Source organism: Notolepis coatsorum (genome assembly GCF_963971535.1).
Source record: "Notolepis coatsorum genome assembly, chromosome: 6".
NCBI lineage: Eukaryota > Metazoa > Chordata > Actinopteri > Aulopiformes > Paralepididae > Notolepis > Notolepis coatsorum.
The window spans coordinates 78,788,554-78,807,951 of NC_140170.1; the positions used below are offsets into that span (position 1 = coordinate 78,788,554).

Sequence of the window (19,398 nt, forward strand, 5' to 3'; positions counted from 1 at the left end):
CACATATCACAACCTCTTGTTAACATTCTCCAAAACCATTACTAATGCCAAAGCTTCTTTCTTTCACCATAGGATCGAGGCCTCTGCCAAGAATCTTCGCAAACTGCATGCTACCATGTCCTCCCTCCTCACTCCCCCCCCACCCCCCCCTCCCTCATCTTTCTCTGCCGAAGACTTTGCGATCTTCTTTGAGGAAAAAGTGGAGAACATCCGCAGCTCCTTCTCCCAACCCCCACCCATTCCAAATGCTGAATCGAGAACCTCATCCTTCACTCTGTCATCTTTCTCTCCCATTACAGAAGCCGAGACCCTGACACTGGTAACGTCGAACCGTCCGACTACATGCCAGCTGGACCGGCTACCTTCCCTACTCCTCCAGACCATAGCACCAGACATCCTCCCATTCCTAACTGCAACCATCAACTCCTCACTCAACTCGGGGGTGGTCCCCACCTCCATAAAACAAGCCAGAGTCACGCCCCTCATAAAAAAACCATCCCTGAACCCTACCGTCATAGGCAACTACCGTCCTGCCTCTCTTCTCTCCTTCCTTTCTAAAACACTTGAACGTGCTGTATCCAACCAACTTACTGCTTATCTCTTACAGAATGACCTCCTAGACCCTAATCAGTCAGGCTTCAGGACTGGTCACTCCACAGAGACAGCCCTCATTGCGGTCACAGAGGCACTTCACTTAGCAAAAGCGAAAGGCCTCTCCTCTGTCCTGATTCTCCTAGATCTATCTGCAGCCTTCGACACAGTCAACCACCAGATCCTCCTCGCGGCCCTCGCAGGAATGGGATTCAGATTCAGATTCAGATTCAGATTCCTTTATTGAGCCATTTGTGTAAACACATTGGTAATTGTTGCAGCAATACAGTGTATGCATTTTTTCTTTTTTCACAGTAAACAAACACCAACACAGACAAGTGCACGAAACAGTGCAGTGGGGGATTAATCAATAAATAAAATACATATATATATATATAAAGTGAAGTGTGCAGAGATCCAGTACGGACTAGTGCAGTGCAGTCAATGTCATTTAGCCAGTGTCACTTGGGGGCAGAGGGGGGGGGGGGGGGGGGGGGCGGGGGTACCGAGGGGGGGGGGGGGGGGGGCCTGAGGCATTGATCAGCCTGGCGGCTGAGGGGAAGAAGCTCAGTCTGTGTCGAGCTTTCACAGCCTTTGGGATCCTCAGCCTTCTCCCAGAGGGGAGCAGGGTGAAGAGGCTGTGACCGGGGTGGGATGGGTCGGCCATGATCTTTCTCGCCCTCTTCAGCGCCCTGGAGTCGTGCAGGGACCTGAGGGAGGGCAGGGGACAGCCGATCACCCTCTCCGCGGAGCGAATCACCCGCTGCAGCTTGGCAAGATCTTTTGCCGCTGCAGCAGGGAACCAGGAGATGATGGAGTGGGTGAGGATGGACTCAATGATGGCCGTGTAGAATTGGGCCATCATGGTCCTCGGCAGTTTATACTTCTTCAACTGCCGGAGGAAGAACATCCTCCCCTGGGCCTTCTTGAGCAGGCCCGTGATGTTAAGCTCCCACTTCAAATCCCGGGAGATGGTCATGCCGAGGAATTGGCATGACTCCACGGAGGTCACCTGAGTGCCTCCCAGTATGATGGGAGGGGGCAGGGCTGCTTTCTTCCTGAAATCCACTACCATCTCCACTGTCTTTTGAGCGTTGAGCTCCAGGTTGTTGCAGCTGCACCAGCTCTGCAGCCTCTCGATCTCCCTCCTGTAGGCCGACTCATCCCCCCTGGAGATGAGACCCACCAGGGTGGTGTCGTCAGCGAATTTCAGGAGTTTGACCGAGGGGTGTAGAGAGGCACAGCTGTTGGTGTACAGGGAGAACAGTAGTGGGGAAAGAACGCAGCCCTGCGGGGAACCGGTGCTGGTGGACCTAGAGCTGGAAATGCTCTTCCCCAGCCTCACCCGCTGAGACCTGTTGGACAGGAAGTCGGTAATCCACCTGCGAGTGGAGGCCGGCACCTGCAGCAGGGATAGCTGGTGCTCCAGGATGGGTGGAAGGATGGTGTTGAAGGCCGAGCTGAAGTCCACATACAAGATCCTGACATAGTTGCCCGCGTAGTCCAGATGTTCCAGCGTGTAGTGCAGAGCCATGTTCACAGCATCCTCTGTGGATCTGTTGGCTCTGTACGCGAACTGCAGCGGGTCCAGCACAGGATCTGTGATGAGCTTCAGGTGGGCCAGGACAAAGCGCTCCAGGACCTTCATGACCACAGAGGTCAGGGCGACAGGTCTGTAGTCATTAAGGCCCGTGACCTTGGCCTTCTTGGGGACGGGGATGATGGTTGAGGCCTTGAAGCATGCTGGGACGTGACACAGCTCCAGCGATGCATTAAAAATGGTGGTAAACACCGGTGCGAGCTGGTCAGCGCAGTGCTTCAGGGCAGAGGGGAGACAGAGTCCGGGCCGGCCGCCTTCCGGGGATTCTGACTGGAAAACAGCCGTTTCACCTCTCTCACACTGACAGAGAGAGGGGGGGGGGGGGGGATGTGTGGGGGGGGGGGGGGGGGGGCCCACTGGGGTGGGGGGATGGAGGTTGTGACCGAGTGGGTGAAGGAAGAGGGCGGGGGGGAACCTCTTTCTCAAACCTACAGTAAAATGTGTTTAGCTCGTTCGCCAGGGGGAGGTTATCAGGCGCCTGTGGTGACTTCGGCTTGTAGTTTGTAATGGTCTTGAGGCCTTTCCAAACGGAGGAGGAATTCCCCTCAGAGAGCTGCTGCCGCAGTTTCTCTGAGAAGCGAAGTTTCGCCTCCCTCACCTCTTTGGCGAACTTGTACTTGGCCTGCCTGAACCGATGAGCATCACCACTGAGCCTGGCCACCTCCTTCTCCGACCTCAGCCGCCTGAGTTGGGCTGAAAACCAGGGTTTGTTGTTGTTGTAGATCTTCCTAGTGCGGAGGGGGACACACACCTCCTCGCCGAGGCTGATGAAGGATGTCACAGTGTCAGTGTAGTCATCCAAGTTGTTACCAGCCTCAGGCCCCGCCCACTCAACAAAGTCCTGGTCACAGCCTGCCCTCTCCAGCCAGGCGCGGAGACATTCGCATGCCTCACTGGACCACACTCTGAAGCTCTGCACTACAGGTTTTGATTGTTTTAATCTCTGCCTGTAGCGAGGGATCAGGTGGATGAGATGATGATCACTGTTGCCCAGTGCAGCACGGGGGACAGAATGGTAGGCCTGCCGAATAGTACAGTAGCAGTGATCCAGAGTGTTCACTCCCCGAGTTGGGCAAGTGACTTGCTGCCTGTATTTAGGGAGAGACCGGCTCAGATGAGCCTGGTTAAAATCCCCCAATACAACAACAAAACTGTCCGGGTGGTTGCGTTCAACATTCGTCAGCTGTTCGGCTAGTGTGTCTACCGCTGCGGTGACGTCAGCGTCAGGAGGAATGTAAACACAGACGAGGATGTAAGAGTTGAACTCACGGGGGGAATAGAATGGACGACAGCGGATGAAGAGGGATTCAATAGCAGAGGAACAGTGTTGGTGAATCACTGTCACATCGGAACACCAGCGATTGTTAATAAAAAACATAAGACCCCCTCCACGCGACTTACCCGCCGCCTCGAAGTCCCTGTCGGCACGAAACGCAGAAAAGCCCTCAAGCTGTACAGCCCCGTCTGGGACTGATGGCTTCAGATGGGTCTCCACGAACGCAAAGACAGCTGTGGAGTGGAAGTCCTTGTTTCCTGCAACCAGCCACCGGAGTTCGTCCATTTTATTTGGTAAAGAGTTCACGTTTCCGAGGAATATACCGGGAAGTGGTGGCCGCGAGCCCCGTCGCCGGAGGCGAACCAGACAGCCACCTCTCCTTCCCCGTTGCCGTCTGATCCAGCGCACAGCACTGGCGAAGAACGCAGTCCCCCTGACCAGTATATCCAATAAATCCGTGGAACGGGTGAGTAGTGTTGGGAAAGTGTCCGATGGGTTTGAACACCCGATGTGCAGAAGTTCTTCTTTGGTGTTTGACGTTAGACAGGACACAGATACAACACTGAACAAACAAAACGCAGCACACTGTAGCGCCAAGGCAGCCGTGGGCGGCGCCATCTTGTTTCCGGGAGTGGCTGGCTCTGCGCTGACATGGTTGTCATCATACCTAAATGACCGCTCCTACCAAGTGTCATGGAGAGGGACCCTGTCGGCCACCCGCCCCCTGCGGACGGGTGTCCCCCAGGGCTCGGTTTTAGGACCCCTTCTCTTCTCCCTCTACACTAAATCACTGGGTAACATTATCACGTCTCATGGCTTCTCCTACCACTGTTATGCCGACGATACTCAACTCTTCCTCTCCTTCCCTCCCTCAGATATCCACATCTCTGAGCGGATCTCGGCCTGTCTGTCCGACATCTCTGCCTGGATGACGACCAACCACCTCAAACTGAACCTAAGCAAAACAGAATTGCTCCACCTGCCGGCCAAATCCTCCCCCCTGACCGACCTTTCCATCACAGTCGAGAATGCAGCTGTGACCGCGTCCCCGACTGCCAAGAACCTTGGTGTTGTCCTCGACGACCAGTTGAACTTCTCTGCTCACATCGCAGCGACAACCAGAACCTGCCGATTCCTCCTGAGCAACGTCAGAAGGATCCGCCCCTTCCTGACAAAAGAAGCCACCCAACTCCTCGTCCAATCAACAGTCATCTCCCGCCTCGACTACTGCAACGCACTGCTCGCTGGCCTCCCGGCCACTGCCACTAAGCCTCTTCAACTCATTCAGAACGCAGCGGCCCGCCTGATCTCAAACCTACCGAAGTCGGCCCATGTCACCCCACTTCTTAGGGAACTGCACTGGCTCCCCATTGCTGCACGAATCCGCTTCAAGGCCCTCGACCTAGCATACCGTGCGGCAAAGGGAACTGCTCCCGCCTACCTCCGGTCAATGGTCTCTAACTACACACCCTCAAGACCCCTACGCTCTGCATCTTCTGGCCGCCTCAGACCTACTCCTATCCAAGCTCCGGGAGGGTCATCAAAGAGAAGTCGCCTATTCTCAGTCCTTGCCCCACAATGGTGGAATGAACTACCCACCCCAGTTAGGACAGCCGAAACACGTCCAATCTTTCGCCGTCGACTAAAGACGCACTTCTTCAACCATTATCTGAATAAAAAAAAAAAAGAAAAAAAAAAAATTATCTAACCCTAACTAACCATACTGTCATGCACTTGTCCTAATAAACTAACCTACACTGTAGCACTCAACACTTTGATGAACATTGTTACTCAGCTGATAGAGTTGTGCCCTTCCTGATGGCTTGTCGTACAGAACTTGTAAGTCGCTTTGGATAAAAGGCGTCAGCTAAATGACTAAATGTAATAATGTAAATGTACTACTACTACTACTACTACTACTACTACTACTACTACTATTACTACTACTCATACTACTACTACTACTACCACTACTACTACTACTACTACAATGACCAGATGTGGCCGGAACCGACAGAGGACTGTCACTTTTTCACATGTAGATTTCTCACATATGCACCACAGTTAGTTGATGATGTAAGGAGTGACTTGAGTCTTAACAACATCTCCTTACCACAAAACAGAGACATTATGTGGATGTGCACAGTGAAGCATGACACAAAAGAGGAAATGATTCATAGAAGGAGTGTGGGAGAATAAATTGTGAAAAGCAGATATTTGTATGCCTATAACTAAGTGGCACTGGTTACAGTATATCGGTACCAGTGAATAAGAAAAAGTGTCTAGTGTGGCCTGCGGTTGCATCAAACGTAGAACAAAATACCCCAGAGACAGTCACCAGCCGATGGAGGAATACTGCTCACACCAAGCCGTGTGAGACAGGTTTGATTGATTGATTGAAAACTTTATTAACAGATTGCAGAATGGGTACATATACAGTACGGCTCAATGCACACAATTGTTAAGGGGATGCAGACCAGAGAAAGACTTTCGTCTTGTTTACATCAGGGTCCCCGTTTTCAATTCATCATGACATTTATGACATACACGACATACAGATATATACAGTACTGTTACATCCAGACATTTATGACATACAAGATATACAAATATACAGTACTGAGATCCTATAAGAAAATATATACATTTATACATTCCAGGGGGACGAAACTGTACATTGGAGGGGGTTGGGTGGGTGGGGTGGTTTGGACATTACCGGGGCCAGTTTCGAATTGCCGTAGGTGCTCTTTGAGAGCGGTTTTGAATGTGGGTAGGGATTCACATTATTTTACGGCTGTGGGTAGGGCGTTCCACATTGTGTGGCATATTTGCGAAACGTGTTTAGTCCCTTGTTGAGCCGAATCTGGGTTGAACATGATTTGTGGAACTCCTCTGGTGCAGTCCCCGGCGCCATGGGCGGGCATAGGGGGCCGGGCCCGCCCACTGAGTCAGCTGTGCCCACCCTGGTAATTTTTTTTTTTTTTTTTTAATCAAAGTAAACTATCCAAATCCTTAGTCGGGGACAGCCCTAGTGGGCACTGATGTCAACAACAACACTACTGAAGCTAGCACGGCACTCTGTGAGAATTCGTTTTCTACCCTCAAGAACGTCTTTACAGAACATCGCCTTAGTATGCTTCATCGACGCAACTAAGGCCAATTTAATTCAGTTGGCATTTGAGAAGGACTTAACAAAAAGTTCAGGAATGAGTGGAGGGGCAGTGTTTTAAGAAGATTTCACTCTGTCCCCAAACACTGCTTGCCTTTTATGATGGTGAGTAGCCTGTGGAGGAATTTTGTTTGCTTTTTTATGCACCTTATTTTTGTCAGTTCAGTTCAGTTTGTCAGTGAATTCAGAAGTGTTGAATAAATGGAGACTTTTCAAAGATATAGAATAGAATAGAATAGAAATGTATTATCCTGAGGGAAATTTGACACTGCAAATCACTCAACATTAAACATTTAGACAGAACAAGTCACAAATAAGAATAACAAAACAAATGGCCTAAGAATAGAATAAAATTAAATAGAATAAAAATAGAATAAAAGATACAGTAAATAAATACAGTAAAATATACTGAAGTCTACAGTAGGTGTAGGAAGATGGTAATTGTCACTCTGTGCTCAGTGATGCAGTGAGGCACAGTGATGCATTGTATAGTCTGATGGCTGTCGGAATGAAGGACTTCCTGTACCGTTCAGTGCTGCATTTAGGTAGTGTGAGCCTATAACATGCTCATCCTGTCAGCCAAGTATGTGTATAGTGGGTGGGAGGGGTTTTCCCTGATGGCCTGGAGCTTAGCAAGGTTCCTCCTCTCCGCCACCCTCGCTAGAGTCCAGCTCCACCCCAACCACGCTACTGGCCTTCTTGACCATCTTATCCAGCCTGTTTGTGTCCCCTGCTCTCAGTCCGCTGCCCCAGCAGGTCTGTTATATATATATCAGTTCAGTCTGTTTTTGTATAAGTGAAAGTTCTTAAGATAGAGAGAAATTAGAATTTTCAATTGCCTCTCTGCTGTTTAGTTCAGCACCGTGGGCAGCGCCAAGCAAGCCACAGCGCCGCTGTCCCAGCTGAACCGTATAAAAGGGAACCTGTGTTGAAAAACCATTGTGCCCCCCCGAGAACATTTTATGCCCCCCCACTAATTTGTTTCTGCAGCCTGGTCTGCTCTGGTGTTGTGGTAGTGGAATTCACTGACCTTTGGGAAGTATTTCGACATGTACATGGGTACCTTAGTCGTGTAGTGTATCTTTTTTTTTTTTATCCACTTTTTCTCCCATTTTCTATATTTTCTCCCATCCCAATTTCGTATCATCCAATTCAACCCTCCCCTGTCACGAACGCTGTTTCTTGCCTCCCACAAGCCGGCTGCAATGTGGACTAAGTCATACATAGCACAAGTCCCCTCCAGTACTTGAGGTAACAGCAGTCGCATCTTTTCACCTGCGCAGCTCGATCTCTCAGTGGCGAGGAGTGGGAGGCTCACGCTGCCCCCGACACTCCCTGATTCTACTGCGCAGGCGCACCAACCGACCTGTAGGAGTCGCTGTCCACAATGCCCGATCCCCACCCATCAGTTTCCCACCCCCTAATACGGCCAATGTGTATTCGTATGAACGACCAGCTAAACTGAAAGCAATGTGGAGCGCTGGGCTCGAACAGGCAAGCCCAGCGTCTCCGTCATTCGTGGCGAGCGCCTTGCCCACTACGCCACATAGCCGCCCTAGTCGTGTAGTGTATCTTGTAGACCAGGCCCATAGCAAGTTGCTGTACTCTGTCGTCTACTCTAAGCCATCCATAGGTTGTCAAAATGGGCAGGGGTGAGGTGGGTTTTAGGAGTAAGGTCAAGCAGTAGTCTGACCAGTTTGTTTTGTGATGTTTGTAGTCTTGTTTTTAGGGCTTTTGAGGTGCTTTTGTACCATGAGGTGCAAGCATAGTCGTAGTACCGTTGAATGAGTGCTCCTGTTAGAGTCTTCAGGGTATTCTTGTTTACCAGAGAGGAGATCTGGTACAAGAATCTTGTTCGTTGGTTGACTTTTTTGATTACATTGGTTGCCATTTTGTCACAGGAAAGATTTGCCTCTAGAATGGAACCCAGGTAGGTAATTTCATCTTTCCTTGTGACAATATTGTCACCCACTGTAACAGAGAAGCCGTTGGCCTTGCTGAGTTTGTTATTTGATCCAAAGAGAATGGACTCTGTTTTCCCCAGGTGTAATGCTAGTTTGTTATCAGCGAGCCAGGTGCAGATTCTGCCAAGTTCAGAGCTGAGGGCTTTTCAACCTGCAACTTGTCCCTGTCAGAGACCAGCAGGGCTGAGTCATCCGCGAACAAGTTGCAGTCACAAGCTGATGACATGTCATTTGCATAAATTAGGAACAGTAACGGTCCTAGTATGCTTCCTTATGGAACACCACAGCTCACTGGGAGCGGGGGGGATAGTGTACTGTTTACCTCCACCACCTGTTCTCTCCCTTCCAGGTAGGATTGCATCCAGCTCACTGATGAACTGTCAAAAACCAATTGCTTTTAGCTTGTCAATCAGAATGGAGTGATTGACAGTGTCGAAAGCCTTTTGTAGGTCCAGCATGACCATGCTGCAGTATTTGCCCGCGTCCACCTCTTGTTTGATGTGGTCGTTCAAATAGAGAAGGCATGTGTCAGTGGAGTGGGATGTTCTGAAGCCAGATTGGAATTCGTAGATTAGCTTTTTTTTCCCGCAAGGTACTTTTCGACCTGTTCGTAGGTGAGGTGACATTTGTCTATTTCCTAATTTAGCAGCCCCTTTAAATGAGAGCCAGTGTGGCTAGGTGGAAGGTTGTGTCATTCATTACATTACATTACATTACATTTAGTCATTTAGCTGATGCTTTTATCCAAAGCAACTTACAAGTTTTGTATGACAAGTCAGTAGGAAGGGTACAACCAGGGGTGCAGTCGTAATATGGGCGAAGGCCAAACGGTATTGTTATGGTTTGTAACCGACCTCAAACGCAACGGCACAGACAGGAAGTTCAGAGTTAGCCAAATGCTAGGGCGTATTTATTTACAGAGTCAAAAGATGGAATAGGTACAGTAATCAAACAAACGGGGAGACTGCCTCCGGCAGAGTCATCAGCCGCTCTGCAGAATCCTCCTGGCGACAGTGGTGGGAATTTGGCATATGATGTTGTAGCGGCTCTGCAGATACTCCCAGCTCTTCCTCGAGGTGGGAAACGGAGAAAGAGACAGGTATCAGTGTTTTCCCCAACACACAATTAGCAGAGTCAGTGCAAACAAAAGATGTCTTCAGTGCTTCTTCTATAACACACAATCCGGCTGAGTCCAGTGCAAACAAAAATATATCTTCAGTGCTTCTTCAATAACACACAATCAGAATTATCCAGAGCAAACAAAATGATCTCTTCAGTGTTTCTTCAATAACACACAATCAGAACTTATCCAGAGCAAACAAAAGGATATCTTCTGTGTCTCTTCAATAACACACAATCCAAATTATCCAGAGGGGTTTGATTCCACTCACCCAAGTGCAACGCGTAACGGGTAACAAGGCGCAGCTCCAAACAGTTCTCCACAGAAAGGTCCTGGAGAGAATATAGACCAGGAAACAGCAACGGGAAAAAAGCAGGCAAAGCAGTTGTATTCCAGAACGACCCGACAACGATAGCAAGAAGGTCTGTGTATATAAAGCCTTCAGGGGCGCTAATTACAAACTGTGACAGCTGCGTGATGAGATCGATACTTGCTCCAAAAGCGTGTGGCGGGGAATGCACCAATCAACACGGCACCTTAAAGGAACGGAGCGTGTGGCGGGGAACGGACCAAACCTCACAGGTATCCTATTATTATGCAAAGTCTATAGGCACTTATCACCTAGACTTTGCATAATAATAGGATGCGCGCACTTCAAAGCCCAAACGTCGTTTGACCGCGTGTGCCCAGCACTGCACCCCTGGGTACAACTCTATCAGCTGAGTAACAATGTTCATCAAAGTGTTCAGACTTGAGTGCTATAGTGTTGAGTTGAGTGTATGTTAGTATATTACGAAGAGTGCAAGACAGTAAGAAGGTTATTTATTTATTTATTTATTATAACAATTCTTTTCATTTCAGATATTGATTGAAGAAGTGTGTCTTCAGTCGACGGCAAAAGATTGGTCAGGTTTCGGCTGTCCTAATTGTGGTGGGAAGTTTGTTCCACCATTGTGGGCAAGGACCGTCCGAGAATAGGCGGCTTTTCTTTGATGACCCTCCCGGAGCTCGGATAGGAATGGGTCTGAGGCGGCCAGAGGATACAGAGCATAGCGGTCTTGAGGGTGTGTAGTTAGAGACCATTGACCGGAGGTAGGCAGGAGCCATTCCCTTCGCCGCACGATATGCCAGGTCGAGGGCCTTGAAGCGGATTCGTGCGGCGATGGGGAGCCAGTGCAGGTCTCTAAGAAGTGGGGTGACATGGGCTGACTTTGGTAGGTTTGAGATCAGGCGGGCCGCGTGACCAGACGTCACGCATTGCACGTGATTGCACAGCATTTCTGTCTCTTTTCACGCGTCATGCAAATTGAGACCATGTCCCGCATGATTAGTTGTCATCCGCGCTAACGCCCCCCCCCCCCCCCCCCCCCCCCAGCCAATGTGAAGAACCTCTATGCGTCGCGGTAACGTTACTAGTATCTGACCGCGAGTGACACCGCATCCTGGACATCCAGGCGACATGACAACAAGTCCTAACGCTGTTGCGCGCGGAGGATCCGTTCGAGCCTGGCGCAACGAACCCAGGCAAGGGATACACGCGCGCTACGGATCAGATCAGTTCCACACGCTGCTGTTACAGTATCTCCGCTGCTCAGCACGAGAGAATAGCGCTTGGTCCAAGTTTGAAAAGGGGAAAGCAATCCCAAAGGGTTTAGATTGAAAACTAATGATAACAATAAATAAGATGCGAGTAGTCGTTCATGTAATCGGTAACCCCCCCCCACAAATCAGTGCAGGTGGAAGATAATTGTATTCTGTACTTTATTATTGTGCCATTACTGTTCCTGCTCTCATCACTGCAGTGCCAGTGTGAATCCCTGGACGTGTGAGTTGTTTTGGTGAGTTACTTTTGTTAGTCAAAAGTCAAAGTCAGCTTTATTGTCACCTCTCGTAATGTGCAAGACATACAGATAAATTAAATTGCATTCCCGCCTTCCCACGGTGTATATAAAGAACAAGATCTAATATAAACATAAACAAAGTAACATAGTACACTATAAAGTAACATATGGACAGTATACAGGACTCAGGGCCGCCTGGGAGAAATGCGAGGCCCTGTGCGAGATTTAAACGCGAGGCCCCCCCCCCCCCCCCCCCAAAAGGTATAAAAAAAGAAGAAAAAAAAAAATATATATATAATTTTTATTTTTATTTTTATACAGTCAACATATTCGTAAATAATAGCGCTGCCCGAGGCTGGGCATGATACAGTCAACATATAGCAAGAGAGAGAGCGAGAGAGAGCTCCCGTTCTACAGTCAATATACAGTGTACAGAGAGAGAGACACATTGGAAAGAAATTGAAATGCTATTTGGCCCTAAACAGAGAGTACACAGTGGCAGAATACCTGAGCACTGTGACTGAAGATCCTTGACTAGGTACAGACTCAGCGAGCACAGCCTAGCCATCGAGAAAGGCCGCCATAGGCAGACTGTGTGTGTTAGAAAGAGAGAGAGAGAGAGAGAGAGAGAGAGCATGTGTGTTAGAGAGAGAGCATGTATGAGAGAGATAAGCAAAGATGACCCCCTAAAGGATATTCAACTTTTAATGAAAGAACAAAACAGAAGGAAAAGATAACTTCACAAAGGCAACATGAATATACATAGATCCAAAAGGACAAAGATCAACACTTAAATCCAAAGAGAAGAGGGTCTATACCAGAGAAAACAAAGCAGCAAGGAGCCAATGGCCGACAGCTAAAGGCTAGCCAGGTAGGCTACTGACACCAGGCCACACACAGCTTTGGCCAACGGCCCAACGCTACCCAAGCTACACAAACGACCAAGACAATGAATTCACACACAGCACATGTCGTATCTCCAAATGTTGTGAAGTAACATATGTTTTGCCTGGAAAAAAACATCGTTATTAACAAAACATTCAGGAGGGGAAGGAAGGAAGAGTGGGGTAATGTCATGACATTTTCATTAATCTTACCTGCACCAAGGAACGCAGGGCGAAAGGCCGCAACACAGGTCTCCACGTTGACGAAAGGCCTCTCGCTGTCGGGACAAAAATAAGCTATGGCCAGAGCCTTGTCATGGTGCAGGCCCGACTACATCTTCTGTCAAAGATGATGTCGTAGTCAGAGTGCCAGAACCCCCTGCTATTCTCACGGCTAATGTCAATGGTCGTAGCACAAGCTAACAGCTAACTCAAGGCTAACTGATAGCATCAAACGAACGTTCCCAGCCGAGCGCAGCCGGCAGCTAACGTCGTAGCTAAACAGCTAACTGGCTAACAGTTAGCTCAACCAGGCTATCGCTAACCATTAGCTAACGCAGAAGCAAGCTATGCGGCTACATACAGGTGCTGACACCAGGCCACACACCGTTAGCTACTAGTAGTACTACAACAGCTAGTCGGCCAGTTTAGCTCCAGAGAGAGAGAGAGAGAGAGAGAGAGAGATGTCCACGGCGGGAATAGAATAGAGTTAATAGAATAGGTTAAAAACTCACCAAACGTCCAAGAGGATGGAGACAACCGCGTGGAGTTGACGAAGTTCATCTGCCAAACGACCATCCTCTTCATCTTGGCTGCATGCGCTGTCTCTAGGTTAGCTAACGCTAGTTAGCCTTTAGCTAAGCTAGCTACTAGCCGACATCATCATGGCTATATCCCGACTGCATCATGACAAGGCTCCGGCCATTTGTCCCGCCAGCGAGAGGCCTTTCGTCAACGTTCCTTGGTGACCGACCGACTGATAATGACCGACCTCTTCGTCTTGGCTGGCATAACTAAGCATAATAGTCAAAAGCTGCACGCGCGAAATAGTCAAACGCAGCTGACTCACGCCGGCGTACTACACATGATGTAAGTAACCACTCCCTTCGTTGAAACCAATAGTATGTCTGCTGCAGAGCCCCAGAGCTCCAATAGTGAGTATGTCACTGCAGACCCAGGAACAAGTCAGACACATTCTACAAACGTGTCTAATGTGAAATATATAAGCATATAAGCAAAACTAGATTTTAGGTCTGTGATGAAAAAGGGCCTCGCGGGAAGGGGGGCCTCGCAAAAAAAAAAAAAAAAAAAAAAAAAAAAATTTTTTTTTTTTTTTCTCTTTGCGAGGCCCCCCTTCCCGCGAGGCACTGTGCGACCGCACTGCTCGCACACCCCCTGAAGGCCTCTACATGCTACAGCAACTTCAAAGCAACTTCAACACAACATCAGCGCGATTTCAGCGCGGTTGTTGTTTAGGGTCTTGTAGACTGTGTTGCGAGGAATCTGCGTACATGTCTCCAAAATCTAACCTAAACAACCGTTGTGTTGATATTGCGTAGCAGTGATTGGTTGGTTAGCGAATGGGGGCGGGGCTGTCATAGAATAATATAGGTCTCGCAGAGAATACCATCCGCCATTGTTGTAGCCAGCCAGCGTTGATGCTAAATAATTAGCGTCACATAGCTGGCCTTTTTCTGAAAACCCAAGCACATATTGTTCCATAGCATACGCCTTCAGTTGATCATGACAAATCCTCTCTTACCTTGACGATAAAAAAGCCTCGATAATTTAGTAAATAAAGCTGTAGCCAGCCAGCTAGCATTGGTGCTATACAAAATGCTATCCACATTAGCTACATAGCTAACCAACTAAATACAATGGTATCCTGAGGTAACTTTAACGTTAAATACAACGTTTGCTAGTCGAAATGACTGGACACACACAGGGACAAGTTAAACATCAATCAATTAATTTATTCCAATAGGTAGTTTGAGCTGCATGTGAGCCGGTCTTTCTCTCCTCTCCATTGGAAACGAATGAAGTTACGTTAAAAAGCAAAGAACCTGCTGACAAAAGTTAAGCTGTTAGCAACAGACACTATAATACTTCCGGTCTGGGAATTTCAAAATAAAAGAGCGAGTCTAAAAGCACCGTAAATGCGTTTATTTTGTACATTATCTAACGTTAACACGAACCTAAACTAACTTTAGATTAGTTTAGGTTCGTGTAACGTTAGATATTGTAAAAAAGAAACGTATTTACGGTGCTTTTAGACTCGCTCTTTTATTTTGAAACCCCCCTCCCGGAAGTAAAAATCATGCTTATTTTTCTGCTTTTATCAATGGGTTGGTTGAGAAGGGAAGCGTCATCTATCTAGGGAACCTAGCTACATACGGGGTACAATGTTACATAGGCTGCGCGTTGATTTTGCAGAAGCATAAAGGTAGAGTGTCTGCAACACCGTTGCTTTGTCGATGTTGTGTCGAAGTTGCTTTGAATTTGCTGTAGCATGCAGAGGCCTTGAGGCGGCCCTGACAGGACTATATACAATGTAGACAGTAGCTAAAAAAAGTGAATGTATGAGTGAATGTAAATAGAGGTAAACGAGAACTTAGTGCAACACTTTTAGCAGCAGTGGTACATAGTAAGTATGAATAATAAATAATGGCAGTAAAATACAATAATACAATAATGGCAGTAAAGTGGCAGTGAGATGATGGATATGGCAGTAAACTAATATGATGTACACTATAAACAAACTAATTAATGGCAGTAAAGTAAAGTGGCAGTGTGTGTCTGTGCCTGTGGACACACAGACACTTTACTTTGTGTGTCAGAGGGGTTAGTCCAGAATCTGTGGGGGACAGAGTAAGAGAGAGGGGGGAGAGCTGTGTGTGTGTGTGTGTGTGTGTGTGTGTGTGTGTGTGTGTGTGTGTGTGTGTGTGTGTGTGTGTGTGTGTGTGTGTGTGTGTGTGTGTGTGTGTGTGTGTGTGTGTGTGTGTGTGTGTGTGTGTATGTGTGTGTGTGTGTGTGTGTGTGTGTGTGTGTGTGTGTGTGTGTGTGTGTGCGTGTGTGATAAGACTGCGGGTCCAGACCTATAATCATAAGTGATAGTAAGTCTGGGTGGTAATTTTATTTATTTTGAGTACTTAACACCCATTAGAGACAAAAGGGGAAAAAAAGAAAATATGAATAAGGGCAAAACATATTAGGCTTGTGGTCATTTTAATGAGGACAGTGGTGGATGAGCCTTGAAGGAGGCGACAGGGACGCGTGTAGCTTAATCCCAGCGGAAGAGTGCAAGAGCGCTTCCGCATGCTTCACCATACGCCAGTACGGTAATGCGCATTTCCTTTTCCTTCGCCCAGGTGCTCGCGCGCGCATGCGATCCCCGCTTGGTTCGACGCTTTGGTTCATATTAATCACATATTAACACGCTTTGGTTCATATTAATCACATATTAACGCTAACGCGCCATATTAGCACACATATATACACGCGATGGACGCAGCAGGCGATCATATTAATCACATATTAACACGCTTTGGTTCATATTAATCACATATTAACGCTAACGCGCCATATTAGCACACATATATACACGCGATGGACGCAGCAGGCGATCACTGCTACTGTTATTCAGCCGCGCCGAGGTACATGATTGATTGAGTAGTTCATACAAGACATTATCCTCTAAGCCAAGCTGCACTTTAACATAGGCCTGGGTTGTTTTTATTTCTGTTAGCGCTGCCACTCTGCAGTAAACAGACATCACTGATATAGAGTGTCTGGTCAGTAACATGGGTCTAGAACCCACCTCACCCCTGCCCACTTTGACAACCTAGGATGGCGTAGAGTAGACGACAGAGTACATTTTCCTTTTTGAAAATCATCTGACATGAAGGCGTAACACATTTTTGTTGTTAATATGATTTATATTACTGGTAGTTCATACAAGACATTATCCTCTAAGCCAAGCTGCACTTTAACATAGGCCTGGGTTGTTTTTATTTCTGTTAGTTCAAGTTCAAGTTCAAGTTCTTTAATAGTTGTCATACAGAAGTACAGAATACTTTCATACAAAATGCTTCTTACTGTTACGCTCCAGAGACTGTGCTAGACAAGATAGTATCAAATAACATAATAACATAATATAGCATGAATTTAGAAGAAGAAAATGAGGTCACAGTGTTCGGTATAGACATATGTACAATGTTCTGAGTTACCATATAATATACAATACACAATACTATGCAGTGTACTAATGTACAGTACTATCTAGTGCAAAGCAGAAATGGGATGAGGTACAATTTTAGGTACAATTTACAGTAAGGTGTACGAGTTGTAGTGCAATCCTTCATCCATAAATATAAAGTGTGGGGAGTGGGTGCTACAGTGTGTTTGTTTAAAGTGGGTGTGTGCTATAAAGTGTGTGGAGTGGGTGCTACAGTGTGTTTGTTTAAAGTGAGTGTGTGCGTGTGGATGTGTGTGCTATGTGTGTTTGGTGGTAGTTGTTGTGTAGTGTTCATTCATTGTTCGTTTAGCAGCCTGATGGCCTGGGGATAGAAGCTACTTCTGAGTCTTTCTGTGCTCGCCTTGAGACTCCTGTATCGCTTGCCTGACGGCAGCAGTTCAAAGAGGCAGTTGTTCGGGTGGCTCGAGTCCTTAATAATTCTCTTAGCCTTCCCCTTGCAACGCTTGTAGTAAATGTTCTGGAGGGTGGGGAGCCTCCCTCCAATTGTGCGTTCGGCTGAACGTGTCACTCTTTGTAGTCTGCTTTGGTCTTTTGCAGTGCTATTCCCAAACCAGGAGGTGATGTTGCCGGTCAAGATGCTCTCTATTGTACATGAGTAGAAGTTCTTAAGGATCTTCTGGCTGACTTGGAACTTCCTTAGGCGCCTGAGGAAGTAGAGGCGTTGTCGTGCCTTCTTCACCACACTGTTAATGTGTGTGGTCCATGTCAAGTCCTCGGATATGTGGGCTCCGAGGTACTTGAAGCTGTTGACTCTCTCAACCGGTGCCCCGTCGATGCTGAGGGGGCTGTAGTCCTTGACCCCCGACCTCCTGAAGTCCACAATCATCTCCTTTGTTTTGCTGACGTTCAGGGAGAGGCTGTTTTCCTGGCACCATCCCGCCAGGACCTTGACCTCTTCCAGGTAGGCCCTCTCGTCGTTGGCAGAGATCAGGCCCACCACCACTGTGTCGTCAGCAAATTTGACGATTGTATTGCTACTCCGCTGAGCCACACAGTCGTGTGTGTACAGGGAGTAGAGGAGGGGACTCAGAACACAGCCCTGGGGGGCCCCTATGTTGAGGGTGATGGATGAGGAGGTGCAGTTGCCTGCTCTCACCACCTGGGGTCTGCCAGTCAGGAAGTCCAAGACCCACTGGCAGAGGTCATAGCCCAAGCCCAGGTCCCTGAGCTTGGCTATGAGTATGGAGGGGACTATGGTATTGAATGCCGAGCTGTAGTCGATGAATAGCATTCTCACATAGTTCCCCTGCCTCTTGTCCAGGTGTGATGCTGCTGTGTGCAGCACATGGGATATGGCGTCCTCCGTGGACCTGTTGGGGCGGTATGCAAATTGCAGGGGGTCCATGTTGATGGGGAGGGAGGAGCAGATGTAGCCCTTTACTAGCTTCTCGAAGCACTTCATGGCTATGGAGGTGAGAGCTACAGGGCGGTAGTCGTTGAGGCAAGCAGGCTTGGATTTTTTGGGTACAGGGATAATAGTGGACTTCTTCAGGCAGGTGGGGATGACAGCCTGTTCTAAGGACAGGTTAAATATGTCAGTGAATACTGGGGCCAGTTGGTCGGCACAGACTTTTAGGACGCGGCCGGGGATGCCGTCTGGACCTGCTGCCTTCCTGATATTCACTTTTTTAAAGGTCCGCCTCACCTCATGCTCTGTTACCCTGAACACTGCGCCTCCATCAGCAGCCGACCCCCCCCCCCCCCCATTGCCGAGGCTTGTGAGCTGGTGTTGTTATTACCAGCATCAAACCTCGCATAGAAGGTATTGAGGTCATTTGCTAAGGAGATGTCACTGTTCAGTTTGAGGGAGGCGCCTTTGTAGTCTGTCATCGTTTTGAGCCCCTGCCACATAGCTCTAGAGTCAGCTTGTTCAAACTGGAGTTCAATTTTATCCCTGTAGCGTCGTTTGGCCTCTGACACAGTCCTCCTTACGTTGTATCGCGCCACCTTGTGGTCATTCATGTTGCCTGCCTCTAGGCCGTCGTTGTATGCTTTGGTGCGCTCTCTCAGAGCTTCACGGACGGATTTGTCTACCCAGGGTTTTTGATTTGGGTAAACTTTCATTTTGGTAGTGGGGATTGTTTCTTTCACCCTAGTACAAACATAGTCCAGCACTGTCTCCGTGTAGGCATTAATGTTATCTGTGTCGCGGAACACGTTCCATTCTGTGTTGTGAAACACTGACCGGATCGTATCCTCTGACGTCACATCCCATTTCTGCACCTCTCGCGAGACTACGGGAGTACTTTTAATTTTCTGTCTGTACTTCGGTGTAAGAAAAATTGATGCGTGATCTGACTTACCGAAGCCACTATCAGAATGAGCCTTGTAGCCACCTTTAAATTGCGTGTAACAGTGATCTAGGATGTTACCGCCTCTGGTGTTGCAAGTCACATGCTGATAGAAGTCGGGTAATACCTTTCTCAGATTGGCGCTATTGAAATCTCCCAGAACTAAAATGGCGGCGTTAACATTCGCCTCTTGGATTCTGTTTACCTCGTCGTGTAGTCTGGAGAGCGCAACCTTGTTGCTGGCTTCAGCTTGCGGTGGAATATACACTCCGACCAGGACGATCGCCGTTAACTCCCTCGGGAGGAAGAAAGGACGACACTTGATGGTTATATATTCCAGTTCTGGGGAGCAGTGGTTGGATAGTTCCTTCACGTTCGTTGGGTCACTCCAATTTTTGTTAAACATG

The 19,398-nt window shown here is 48.0% G+C and overlaps 2 protein-coding genes across 2 annotated transcripts in view; one reads left to right on the forward strand and one right to left on the reverse strand.

Annotated features, from left to right (window-relative positions):
• The window catches only part of LOC311229571 (solute carrier family 2, facilitated glucose transporter member 11-like), a gene marked incomplete at both ends in the record, with an annotated part of 52,960 nt that extends 49,208 nt beyond the window's left edge, over nt 1–3,752 (reverse strand). Inside the window, 2 exons of the mRNA XM_084315647.1 lie at nt 2,943–3,109; nt 3,593–3,752. Coding sequence (XP_084171773.1) covers nt 2,943–3,109; nt 3,593–3,752 — 327 coding nt within the window. The remainder of the gene's footprint in view (nt 1–2,942; nt 3,110–3,592) is intronic.
• Nucleotides 3,753–5,376: 1,624 nt separating this feature from the next.
• Nucleotides 5,377–19,398, forward strand: part of tgfa (transforming growth factor, alpha) — a gene marked incomplete at both ends in the record, with an annotated part of 69,382 nt that continues 55,360 nt past the window's right edge. Inside the window, 1 exon segment of the mRNA XM_084315648.1 lies at nt 5,377–5,466. Within this exon segment, the coding sequence (XP_084171774.1) occupies nt 5,377–5,466 (90 nt within the window).